Raw genomic sequence first — 13,285 nt, 5'->3', positions numbered from 1 at the left:
TGCAGTTGCTGCATGCAATAAAATTGTTAATTATATTGTTCAAAGCTAGGACCTGATTTTCTTTTCCATTTGTTCTGAGAGGAATGTTAAAGCCTCCCACTATAATTATCAGTTTATCTATTTATTCTTGTAGTTTTGTCCATATTTGCTTTTGATGGGGGGAGCTGTTACTAGTCACCATAGGAATTTAGAATTTTTCTATACTTCCCTCTGAATTAAACCTTTTATCATTACGAAGTACTCTTCTTTATCTCTGGTAATTACTTTTGCCTTAATAGCTATGTCAGCTTCCCTTTGGCCAGTTATTTTACAGTATATATTTTTTCCTTTCTTTTACTTTCAATCTTTTTTCCATGCTAAATTTCTATTTCAATGTTATGCAACTGCATAAGAATAAATATTTGTTCAATATTCACTTTCAATCTTAATGTATTCTTACATTTTAGCAAAATATATTTAGGTATTTTTTTAGTGAAATCTGAAATTTTCTGTCTTTTAATTAGAGAACTTAGTCTGTGTATCAGTTTAGGTCCACTCAGAAGAGAGAAACTGTATGGTAATTTGAAGGGAAAATGTAATATAGAGAATAATGAACTATAACAGGCAGTTGGATAATGAAGGATTAGCTAGTAAAAAGCAGAGAATTCTAATACATATAGCAGATATAAGGAAAAGCCACTACTCTAGGGCTGAGACAGAGTGTCCAAGGAAAAGTACACCTCCCTCCCCCACCATCTCAGGACTGATCATAGCTAGGCTCACTGGATGGCAGAGAACTCTCTGTGGTGCCATGTGGGTGGAACTTTCTGGAATTCTACCCTCTGGAACTTACCGGAAATCCTCACTCCAGGACGTTGGGGAAAGCTGTTCATGGGGAAGCATCTCACAACGCCACCCAAGAAATGGAAAGGTGCTGGCCACTGGGTGCATATGGTCACCATGCATGCAGGAACTTTGTGCTGGAGAAAGGACAAGTGCTTGAGGCTGGGGAAGCCATGTGCACTGCAGGAGCTGGATGCTGGAAAGCTGCGCATGCTGCCGGAGCCTGAAGAGTGAGCACAGTGGCACCAGGATATAAAAACCCTTTCTCTCTGTAATGTCTCTCCGGCGCCCTCTACTGACAAAGCCTCAGTGCCATCTGGCAAAGGAAAAATATTTAAAAGGCCCAGAACCATTTCCACAGAACAGAAAAAAGGGTGAATTTGGAGCTGAGGCAATAAATTGAAAAACAGCACACAGTCCATTTATACTTTAATGTTATTACTTATATATCTGAGTTTAAATCTACCATCTCACAGTGTGCTTGGTATTTGTTCACCTGTTTTATGTTCCTCTTTGTCCCCTTTCTAGCTTTTCTTTTCTTTTCTTTTTGGTTAAGTATTTCTATTATTCTATTTCACCTTTATTTTGCTACTGTTTTAGAGGTAATTCTGATTACAAAACATGTCATTTTACGTAACAGTTTTTAACAGCTTTATTGAGGTAAATTACATACCATAAAATTCACTCATTTTAAGTGTACAATTAAATTGTTTTTCAGTAATTTTACAAAGTTGTGAAATCATCACCACAGTTTAATTTTCGAACATTTCTGTTGCCCCCAAAAGAAAACTTGTGGCCAATTTGCAGTTTCTAATTCTAGGCAACCACTGATCTTTTTATCTCTATAGTTTTGCCTTTTCTAGAAATTTCATATGAATAGGAGCATACAAAATGTAGTCTTTGTGTCTGGCTTCTTTCACTTAGCATAACATTCTGGAGGTTCATTCATGTTGTAATATGTATCATTACCTCATTTCTTTGTATTGCCTAACAGTAGTCTCCTTTATGTCTGCACTACATTGTGTTCATCCATTCACCAGTTGATGGACATTTGAATTATTTCCACTTTTTTGGCTATTATGAATAATGTTTCTATGACCATTTGTGTACAAGTCTTTACATGGACATATATTTTCATTTTGAGAGGGTAAATACCTAAGAGAAGAATTGTTTGGGTTATGTGGTAAATTTATTTTTAACATTTTAAGAAACTACCAAAATATTTTCCGAAGTGACTGTACCATTTTACATTCCTGCTAACAACATATGAGGGTTCCAGTTTCTCTACATCCTCACCAAAATCTGTTATTGTCTTTTTCTTATTAGAGTCATTTTTGTGGGTGTGAAGTGTCATCTCATAATTTTTTTTTTTTTTTACGCACAATATAAATGCTTTATTAACAGCAGATCATCCTCGTGGGCCAGGTGGTCGACCCAGACATCCAGGACCCAGTCCCAAGTTCAGCGCAGCCTCCGAGCCTCTCGCTCTGACTCCAATAGGGTGAGCACGTCGCCCTCGCGCACGGGGCCTTTCACGTTTCGGATGATGAAGCGGCTCATGTCATCCATGAATTCTACGCGCACCTGCATGCACTGTCCCTGAGAACCGGTCCTGCCCAGCACCTTGGTGACCCTGGCAAGCTTGATGGGCTGCACACGGCTCATATCCATGAGGGTGGCGCGGTACCTGTCGGGCGTAGAGCTCATTATAATTTTAATTTGCATTTTCCTAATAACTAATGATATTGAGCATCTTTTCATGTACTTATTGGCCATTCATATATTCATTTTGCTGAAATGTCTATTGAAATCTTTTCCCCATTACTTGTCTTATCGTTGAGTTGTAAGAGCGCTTTATATATCATGGATATAAGTCCCTTATCAGATATATGATTTACAAATAGTTTCCAATCTGTGGATTGTCTTTTCACTTTCATATTATGTTTTCTGAAGGACAAAATTTTTAATTTAAATAAAGTCCAATTTATCAGTTTTTTCCTTCCATTGCTTGTGATTTTCATGTTCTTTCTAAGAAATCTTTGCCTAACCCAAGACCATGAAGATTTACTCCTACGTTTTCTGCTAGGATTTTCATAATTCTAGGCCTTACATTTATGTCTATGATCCATTTTGAGTTTATTTTTGTGTATGGTATGAGGCAAGGGTCTAAATTCATCATTTTGCATGTAGATATCTAATTATTCCAGCACTATTTGTTGAAAACAAATCATCCTTTCCCTCACTGAATTGTCTTGGCACCTTTATTGAAAATCGACATAATAAATATGAGGGTTTATATCTGGACTCAAAAATATATTCATGACTTGTCAAATTCTAATGATAATTAGTACTTTACTTTTCCTCTGGTGCACTTTTATTCTACTTAACCTCCTCTATTGGTTTATATGCTAGTGTTATCATGTTTCAATTTCTATATATTTTGAAACCACCCCCCAAAAAAATCCTAGTATTATTATTTGATACAGACCCTGTTTACTCAGATTTACCCAGAGCTTTACCATTTTTGTGTTCTTCATTCCTTCTTGCATCTGGAAACTTCTACCTAGGACCATTCTCATTTTTTAACCTAGAGAACTCCCATTAGTATTTCCTTTAACACAAGTGTGCTGACGATGGATTATCTTAGTTTTTATTTGTGTGAAACATTCCTGAGGAATATTTTCACTCGGTACAGAATTTTAGGTTGGTAGTTGTTTTCTTTCAAGCTCATTGAAAAGTGTGTTCCATTATCTTCTGGCTTCCATTGTCTTTTAAAAAATATATTTTATTGGGACTTCCCTGGCAGTCCAGTGGTTAAGACTCCATGCTTCCACTGCAGGAGGCATGGGTTCAATTCCTGGTCAGGGAACTACAATCCCACATGCCACACAGCACGGCCAAAATATATATATATATATATAATTATTACCTTTGGGATTTTTATTCTGAATATTCTCTTCCAGTTCTATCATCCAGATCACTAATTACTTCTTAAACTTTGTCAAAAGTTCTGTGAAATCAACATGTTGCAGGCTTAATTTTGTTCATAATGATTTTTATTTCTAGAATTTTTTTTCAAATTTGCAGTTGTTTAAGGATAGCCACAAATTCTTTGTTACACTTCCTATTGAGACATTAAGTCCAGCTCCTCTCTCTGAATCTGAGCTGACTTTAGTGATTTGCTTGGCCAATAGAATGCATTGGAAGTGATGTTCTGGGACTTCCAAGGTTAAATCATAAGAAGCTCTGCAACTTTGACCTGAAATGCTTGTTCTGGGGACACTTAGTACTCAAGATGCTCCCTTTGGGAGCCCAGCCATCATGTTAAACAAGCCACATGGAGAATGTGTTGCCACTCGTCAGAAGTTCTAGCTGAGCTCCCAGCAGACAACAAGCATCAACTTGTCTGCTAATATCCACGCAAACAAGTTGTCTTGGATATCCAACCTGTTTAAATCGTCCAATAACTGTAGCCCCAAAATAGAATTCCTAAGCTTACAGTTGGACACAGGAACAGACTAGGATCAGCACCAGATTAGCCTCAGTGCTTCTCTTTCACTTTTCTTTTTCATGCCATCCTTCTCCCACCTTTTTCTAATTAATTTTCAGAGTTTTCAAAACTCCATTTTTCTATTCCTTTTACTGCCACTCTTATTCTTCTTTCTCTGGACATGAAAGTATCCATTTTAGACTATAAAGACTATAAAGAGGTGATGGAAAATGGAGCTAAAATAATACAATTGGAATTCAGGAGAGAAAACAATGTACATAAAATGTGCAGAATATTGAAAAGAGTGGTTTTATTTTTTAAGGCCAAATTTTATGAAGTTATTCTCTTAAGTTTAAAGATCAATGATTCAGAACTTGTACAAATTTGGGAAAACAATTAAACCAATTATACTGCCATAGTATGGTGGAAATTACTTGCCTTACTAGACACAAATATACAGAAATCCTGGTGTTGGTGAGGAAAATTAATTATCTTTTTTAGCCTAACATTATAATATTTGTTTTTCAGGGAAACATTATTTGACCCATCGCTTAAATAAAATAATAAATTAATGAGATTTTGTTTTAGGACAAGGTATAACTTTCAGTGGAAATGATTTGACACAGCACACAAATCTAGGTACTAAACAAGCTGTGTTATAAAGGGACTTTAACATACTAATAATCTACAATGGAAGATTTTCTAGGGAACATTTAATTCAGGGAAAACTTTTATAAACAATAAAATGTATGGTGATAATAAGTACTACTTTATGTGTTATGTATAACATTTTAAGTTTATTTTGTTTCCTTTGCTTAAGGGGTAGTAATTATATAATGTATTACTGAATGCTCACTAAATATTAATTGCGCATAGGTTACTTTTAAGAAATTTTATTTTTTATTGATTAGGAAATATAAAATATTTTCTCCAAGTTTTAGGCAGGTAAATTCTAAAACAATATGCCCTTTATTTATTTTCATATTACTACATATTAAGCCATCATTTCCCATATGCAGCTACTGCTACTGATAATATATATCCTATGTTGAATGCTTACAACGTGCCAAAACCTATTCTAAGCACTTAAAATGTATTTTCTAATTTAATCCTCCTAAGAATGGAAGGGGTAATGCCCATTTTACAGATGAAGAAACCAAGTCACTGAGAAGTTAAGTAATCTACATGTTTTATGGCTGTAATACTAGGTGACGCTTAATTTTATGCAGAGTCAATCTAAGTAACACATCTTGCTTAAATTATATAATTACTTAAATTATATAAGTTATATAATTTTCTAATACCTTTTTAAAAAATGACTGTTAAGGACACTGCAATTAACTTCAGTAGAATGCCAGATGCTAATACCTAAAGGTTATGATAAAGTTAAAGGATAAAGATTAAATTGACCTGTGAAAACTTAAGCAATCAAAAATTCCAGCATAAATGAGAAAATACATCTTACTGGACTAGTCTTTTGAAACCCACATTTTCATCTCCATAGCAAATGTCAGGAATTCAGGTTGGACCTGAATGTTTTATGGCTGCAGTATTAGGTGATGATCTCAGTATGAGCTTTTCCAACATTCTGCATTTGTCTTATACTGTCAAAATGTATGACATTGGTCTTTAAAATCCTTGCTCAGAAAGATATCTGTATTTTTATAAAAGTTCTATGTTCTATAATAATAGTTTAGCCTGGAAAATGTCAAGATTCTTTTTAAATAGAACCTCTAACTCCTTTTTAAAAAATGTTCTTGCATACCTTCATTTAGTTCTCATCTGATAAATCTGAACATATAGCTTTAGATAATGTATGCCTTCTCCACCATACCATTTGAATTTAAAGAATCAAATTGTAGAAACCCATATACATCAAATTATGAACTGCGTCTTTAAGATAACCTCTGAAAAAATATCTTTACTTGAATAAGCTAGAGAGATGATGATTCATGCCATAATTTTATCTCATGAAACTATAGCAAATCTCTTTTGGCTAACATCCCAGCCAAACTCTAAATGTGACTTAAATCTAGATGGAACATAGTTGTCAGATTCTGTACTCATTTTAAGTTTCTTAACTCTATACTCCAAAACTGTATTTGACCACCTGTAGCCACCAATTACAGAGAAGACTGAAAATAAAACCACGCTTAAGATTTTAAGCCCTAAGTATAGCTCTGGGAGGTGCAATAGTTACATTAAGCACTAAGTAATTTTTGCATTTTCATTCAGTTTTGTGTGTTTCTGTATCTAGCATAGAGGATTTTCTTAAATAATCATAATAGCAAAATGAAGAAAAGAGCTACAATTTGAGGATCTCTGCACCATGTACATTACATACGTTACTGCCAACCAGCATTACGATCCTGGAAGATAGGTGGTGCTCACAGGCAAAGGTGGTACTCATTGCTCTAGTCTTTTGTCCTCTGACTCAGTCTATAAGGAGGAGTTTGGTTTGGCCTGGTTTGGTTTAAGGAACACTGCATTGGCCACGTCTAGGGGCTCGGTGTATGGCTATTTATCAAATGCCGTACCAAGACTGGGATACCAATAAGAGCTAAGAATTAGTACTACACCTTTAAAATGGAATCAGCTTTTTCTCTTTTGATTTTATCCTCACAAGAAACGTATTACCTTGGAAATAAAATCGTCCCTTAAGAGTTGAAAAACACTTTATTCTGAATGTTGGCAGTAAGGTGTTAAAATATATGAAGTGGCAACTTGTAGGGATGCAAGCCTCCTTAGTGCTAAAATGAACAGTTTTAGCTCATAGCTGAGACTCAATCTAAAAATTATAGAAATCACTTAGATTCACATATGGTGTCATTAATTACTCGAAGGAAAAACAATGAGATCTTTCTTTGCTAGATTTCTATCTATTAATTAAGTGGGCTACTAATCTGCATTCATTTGGGGGAATAATAGCTCCAAGTTATTTCTAAAGGCAAGTGAAACACTTTCTCCTATGGATACTCAGGCTTCAATTCATGTTATAAACAAAAGGATGGGAATTGAGAGAAGAAATGTTACTTTCTATCCATCCTCATTACAAGATGCTTACTTATAGGTCATAATCCAAGATTGTAAACAAGCTTCAACTAAAAAGCCTACAAATAAAATCATTTTAGAAGATGGGAGGTCATAGGGGCTGATAAAACAGTTTACACTGTTCTAATGTAGCTCTCAGTATCTTGTGTTGCAAGACGGATCAAAGTCTCTACAGACCATTAAGGAAAAACTAAAGCAAAAGTAGCCAGAGGTGAAACCAGATACAGAGAAGGGCACAAGCCGGTGCCCAATGAGACCTAGTGAAATAAAGCAAAAGCAGAATCAGTAAATGGCAAAGGACACAAACCAAGTTGCCCAAACGAAACAATAAAAACTAGTAGAGATAGAAAGAGCAGAGATCTAAAAGATACTTAAGATTTAGATCTGCTTGGGCTAAAAGAATCAAATCAAAGAGAGCACACACAGACAAAAATGTCTTTGTGGAAACCATCAAAGATGTGCTGTAGCAGCCTGAGCCAGAAAGCATGAGAATGAGTGTGAATCTCTCTCTGCTAATAAGACACAACTCAAGGCACCTGACCCACCAGGATTAAATCAGAAGAGCCCTATCTGTGTCATGTTACTAAGAGAAGGTATTGGCCCTTTTGCAAAGGTTCTGCCAATTGGCTCTTTCTAAATGTGGAAAAACACTTATCACCATTCTTGGGATCATTGGGGTTATTGGCTCTGACTTCAGATAAGTAGGATAAACAAACCTCAGCTCAAATGGAAGCTTCTTCTCTTGCATTCCTCCACACCAGGCTCTCACAGTTAATTCTGATTGAGAACTTCTAAAGGATTACCCATATTTATTTGCTTTTCTCATGTGTCTATATCTTCACATGTACCTGGTTTAATGGACAGCTCTTAAGAGTGTTGTCATTTCAGGTGTTTCCTAATGACTAAATATTTGCCCTATTTTGGCAGTGCTAATCAGCTCACCTGCAGATAGGGATGTCCAGTGTATTTAGTTTTTGCTTTTGTTTTGGGCAAGGGTCAAATAGCTTATGATGGACCCCTTTTTAAAAGCATTAGTGATATATTTATTTAAATAATATTCTCACTTAAGTTATATGGGGACAGGCAGGATAAGGTATCCATCTGCCAGAGGATAGGCTGATTTCACATGATCTCTCCACTAAAATTTATGAAATAGGAAATGGAAAACATTAAGATTTCTTTAGAATTCTCTTTTACGGTTATACACATTGCCCTACACCTACCATTCTATGCTTGAGATTGCTATGATAGAAGAGTAGGATGGTAGAAAAGGACTGGGGGTAAAGTGCAAGAAAATGGAATGAATGAGAGAGCCACTTATAATTTGTTCAGATTTAAGTACTGGATTATCGATTTGCTAATAGGATGGTTCCCCCACATGGAAAATATATGCAAAGCTGACATATAATTTTTGTTTTTTTAAGTTGCTATATATTACTCTACCTTACTTGTCTAAAAGACATTCAGCCAACAACCTCTCATCTCTGTATTATAACCAAGAAGCAGGAAATAAGGGGGAAGGCTGTAATAAACCAAATGAGAAATTACAATTTTTGTCCACTAGTGCTCATGAACTTCACCCAGAAAACAACCCTTTGGATTTTCAGTCAGTCTCTGTTTTCCCTGCCTGTGGCAGCATAAAAGCAACAGACTAGAAAGGAAGACAAGGCAGGTAATAGAAAGCACAATGATAGCATAAGAAGTAGAATAATGAATACGAGGGAAGTGACAGCTGAATAATGGGGGAAGTGACAGAAAAAAATGCAAAAGCAGATTGAAGACCTTAAAAAATTTAGGCATCTGAGTGTATCTATTATATATACAAACAAATTACACATCTGAATAAGGGAATATCTTTTATATGATACTAAGGAGTTTAGATAAGTAATTAGAAGTCATTAAAGACCTTTAAGCGTTAGAATAACACAGTCAGATTTAAATTTTAGTTTTAATCAACCAGACAAGGAATATTTAGCAAGAACAATACTACCTGGGCTAGTACTAGGGCCATAGAGGTGAACAAGTTACACTCCCTGTCCTCGTGGGGTTTACAGTGTGGAGAAGAAATTATAGAAGGAGTCAAAGGTACTAGACCAAGCAGAGGAATGGCTAAAATACAGAAGATGTTAAAGAGGTTAAAAGCAACAAGACTTAGATGTGGATGTGGAAGGTGACAGGATGCGAAGATTCTAAGATGAGTCCTGATTTCCAATGTGGGCAGTGGGGTAGATCGTGATGACATTAAGCAGGATATGAGAAACAAGAGGAAAAATGTATTTGGGGGAAAGGATGAGTTCACGTGTGAGATGTTTATGGGACAGCCAGAAGTCAGAAATACTGTTGTGGAGTTCAAAAGAACATTCTTGGCATTATCACTGATGGCTAATTTTATGTGTCAAACTGACTAAGCTAACTAACGTCTGCTAGGATTACTGGTGGAACATTATTTCTGGGTGTGTCTGTGGAAATGTTTCTGGAAGAGATTAGCATTTGAATCAGTAGACTGAGTAAAGTTCAATGTGGGCAGGCATCATTCAGTCCATCAAGGGTCCAAATGGAACAAAAAGGCAGAGGGAGAGCAGATTCTCTCTCTCTTCTGGAGCTGGGATACCCACCTCCTCCTGCCCTCAGACATCAGAACTCCTGTTTCTGTGTCCTTTGGGCTCTGGCACTTGCACCAGTGGCCCCCAGGTTCTCAGGTCTTTGATCTCAGGCTGGGAGTTACAACATTGTCTCTCCTGGTTCTCAGACTTTTGGACTTAGTCTGAATTATACCACGGCTTCCCTGGTTTACTAGCTTGCAGATGACACACTGTGGTGTATCTCAGCCCCTAGGATCACGTGAGCCAATTCCCATAATAAATCTCACATATACAGCTCCTACTGGTTCTGTTTCTCTGGAGAACCCTAACTAGTACACTCATGTATATGTGATGAGGGAAGCTGGAGGTGAACATGAGAATACTGTATATAGAGTGAAAAGAAGATGAAGCCCAGGAACTTGAAACATCTATGCTTAAAATATGCATAGATGAGGAGAAGTTAGGAAGGATATTGAGAAGGATTTGGTTCAAGGAATAGGAAGAGAATTATTAGGAGAGAATAGTGCTATGAAAACTAAGTAGAAGGTCAAGTAAGGTGAGTGTTGAGAAACGATTTTTGGATTTGACCACTAGGGCATATTTAGTAAGCAGTGAAAGGGGGAAGCAAAATCTAAAGGTTTGAAAAGTGAATGAAAATTGACAGAATGGGGAGGGCAATTGCAGACTTTCTCAAGAGACTTGGCTATGAGGGTATGGCTGACAATCTCTAAAATGGCCACCTGGTATCCATACCTTTGTGAAACCCCCTCCCCTTGAGTGTGGGCTGGACTTAGCAGCTTGCTTCTAGTGAACAGAATACAGCAAAAGTGATAGAATGTCACTTCCCAGATTGGGTTACAAAGAGACTAGATTCTGCCTTGCTCACCCTTTCTTGTACACTCTGCTCATTCCAATGAAAACCATCTGCCACGCTGTGGGCTGTTCTGCCGAGAGGCCAACACGGCAAAGAACGCTGGAGGCTTCTGGCCAATACCCACTAAGGAAATGAGTCCCTTGGTCCAACAACCTGCAAGGAACTAAACCCTGTCATTACCAGATGAATGAACTTAGAAATGGATCCTCCTCTAGACAAGCTTTTATTTTATTTTATTTTTTTACACAGTGCTTGGGTTTTATTTAACATCACTTCCATGACCAAGAGCCAGCTTGGAATCCACAGTCAGGACGGAGCCACGTGGGCCACAGCGGACCAGGACCCGCGTCCTCCCAGCCTGCCCCGCACACACAGGTCTTAGAGCCCTCGTAAAACGAGCTCCTATAAGCAGCTGCTTCTCGTGGAAACTTAGACGCTGGGCGGGTGGGTCAGGGTGGGCTCCTAATTGCTGGTCTTCTTTCGTTTCAGTCTAAGCTTGTTCCAAATCGTCTCCAGGGCCACTTTTCCCATGAAGAAGGTGATGGCAAAATTACGCTTGTACCAGTCCCTGTTGTAATACATGTGCTTCTGAAAATTTTTACTTAAAAATTCCTTGTAAAAGTCAGCCATTTCTTCTGCATTCAATGTTGCTTTTTGACCTGATTCAGCTCTCAGTTCCAGGCCTTTGGCTTTTAGTCTTGAGTCAATAAATTCTTCTTCTTCCTTAAGGAAAGTCAAATTCTTGTTTGCCCAGAACTGTTGGTTCCATTCCTGTGTTTCTTGTCTTAATTCTCTTAACTTTTGTTCCAATGGTGATTCATTTTCAGGGATGTAAAAGTGAACAGGTCGAAGGTTTGACTATTTATGTGGGGGTCCTATCCAATCATGGCAAGATTTTCTTGGAGGGCAGAATCTTGAGACCCGGCTCGGCGCGGCATCCCTGCGCTCACCGCCGCGCTCGGGGACGAGCTGGCAGCCGCCGCCGGAGAAGGCGCGGCAGAGAGGAAGCAGGGCCCTCCTCGGGGGTCGCAAGGCCGCCATGGCTGCCGGCTGGCGGCTCCCGCGACGCACAGCCTAGACAAGCTTTGAGATGACTGTCACCCCAGCAGATATCTTGATTACAGTCTTGTGGGAGACCCTGAGCCAGAGGACCTAGCTAAGCCATACTGAGGCTCTTGAGCCCCAGAAACAGTTATTTTTAAGTGCTAAGTTTTTTTGTTTTTTTTTTTAATGAGCTTATTTATTTATTATTATTTATTTTTGGCTGTTTTGGGTCTTCGTTTCTGCGCGAGGGCTTTCTCCAGTTGCAGCGAGCGGGGGCCACTCTTCATCGCGGTGCACGGGCCCCTCACTATCGCGGCCTCTCTTGTTGCGGAGCACAGGCTCCAGACGCGCAGGCTCAGTAGTTGTGGCTCACGGGCCCAGTTGCTCCGCGGCATGTGGGATCTTCCCAGACCAGGGCTCGAACCCGTGTCCCCTGCACTGGCAGGCAGATTCTCAACCGCTGCGCCACCAGGGAAGCCCAAGGACTAAGTTTTAAGGTGATAGGTTAGGCAGCAATGGATAACAAATACAGAAGATAAGGTGTGAGACAGTGATGCCCTAAGAAGAAAAGATTTTGGAAAGAGACTTTTTTTTTTTTTAAGATCAGAGAAATTCAAGCATTTTATATGCTGAAGAGCCAGTACGGAGAGTTTGAAAATAAATCAGGGAGGAAAGATAATTAATTGGTAGAGCAAAAGGAGATGAGAGGGTATCAGACAACAGCCTTGTTACTCCGAGTGTGGTCTGCAGACCAGCAACATCAGCGTCGCCTGGAAGGTTGTTAGAACGGCACAATCTCTGGTCCCACTCCAGACCTGCTGAATCAGCATTTTAACAAGATCCCCCTGATTATTCATGTGCACTGACCCAGAACACAAGTAAACAAAATAGACTGAGTCAGTAGGAAGGTAATCCCCACCTGACACTGGAGGGACTAGAGAAAGAGACGGAACTATAAATAAAATTTTTAGATGAAGTTGAGAAAGTGAGAACTTGTTCACAAACATTGCTTCAGTATTTTCTATAAAATACGAATTCATTCAGAGCACAGAGCTTGAAATGAGTGGCAAAGAATTATAAAAACGACTAAAATGGATGGAAAAGGAAACTGGCCCAGAAAAATGTATAAGTATTTTGCAAAGAAGTACTAGGAGCCCAGCTGAGATGGGAGGGTAAGAATGTGCTGGGTGTGGGTTTAAATGGTTTCTGCAGTATTGCTCAGCAGCCTGTGTATAGCACCAGAAAAGGCAGATAGCAGAATCACTGCAAAGATGTGGTGGTAGATGGGAATTCCCTGGTGGTCCAGTGGTTAGGACTCTGAGCTTCCACTGCAGGGGGCACGGGTTCGATTCCTAGTTGGGGAACTAAGATCCCACATGTCGTGCAGTGTGGCCAAAAAAAAAAAAAAATAGATGAGGTGGT

At 38.4% G+C, this 13,285-nt stretch overlaps 1 protein-coding gene and 1 pseudogene across 1 annotated transcript; both read right to left on the bottom strand.

Moving 5' to 3' along the window:
- Positions 1-2,202: 2,202 nt before the first annotated feature.
- Positions 2,203-12,803, bottom strand: LOC118902213 (40S ribosomal protein S28-like). Its single transcript, XM_036866300.1, has 2 exons — positions 12,799-12,803; positions 2,203-2,524 (listed from the first exon to the last, which is right to left on the bottom strand). Exon 2 carries the CDS (start codon positions 2,491-2,493, stop codon positions 2,284-2,286), a length of 210 nt encoding a protein of 69 aa, XP_036722195.1. The 5' UTR covers positions 2,494-2,524; positions 12,799-12,803; the 3' UTR covers positions 2,203-2,283.
- On the bottom strand, positions 11,148-11,860 carry LOC118902212 (annotated as a pseudogene).
- Positions 12,804-13,285: the final 482 nt, after the last annotated feature.

This window comes from Balaenoptera musculus, chromosome 10, assembly GCF_009873245.2.
Source record: "Balaenoptera musculus isolate JJ_BM4_2016_0621 chromosome 10, mBalMus1.pri.v3, whole genome shotgun sequence".
NCBI lineage: Eukaryota > Metazoa > Chordata > Mammalia > Artiodactyla > Balaenopteridae > Balaenoptera > Balaenoptera musculus.
The sequence above is the reverse complement of the archived record's forward strand: the minus strand, read 5'-3'. Positions and strand labels throughout refer to the sequence as shown.

Bases quoted from the DNA above. Each gene is read 5' to 3' on its own strand.
- LOC118902213 (XM_036866300.1), bottom strand. From the start codon at position 2,493: ATGGATATGAGCCGTGTGCAGCCCATCAAGCTTGCCAGGGTCACCAAG.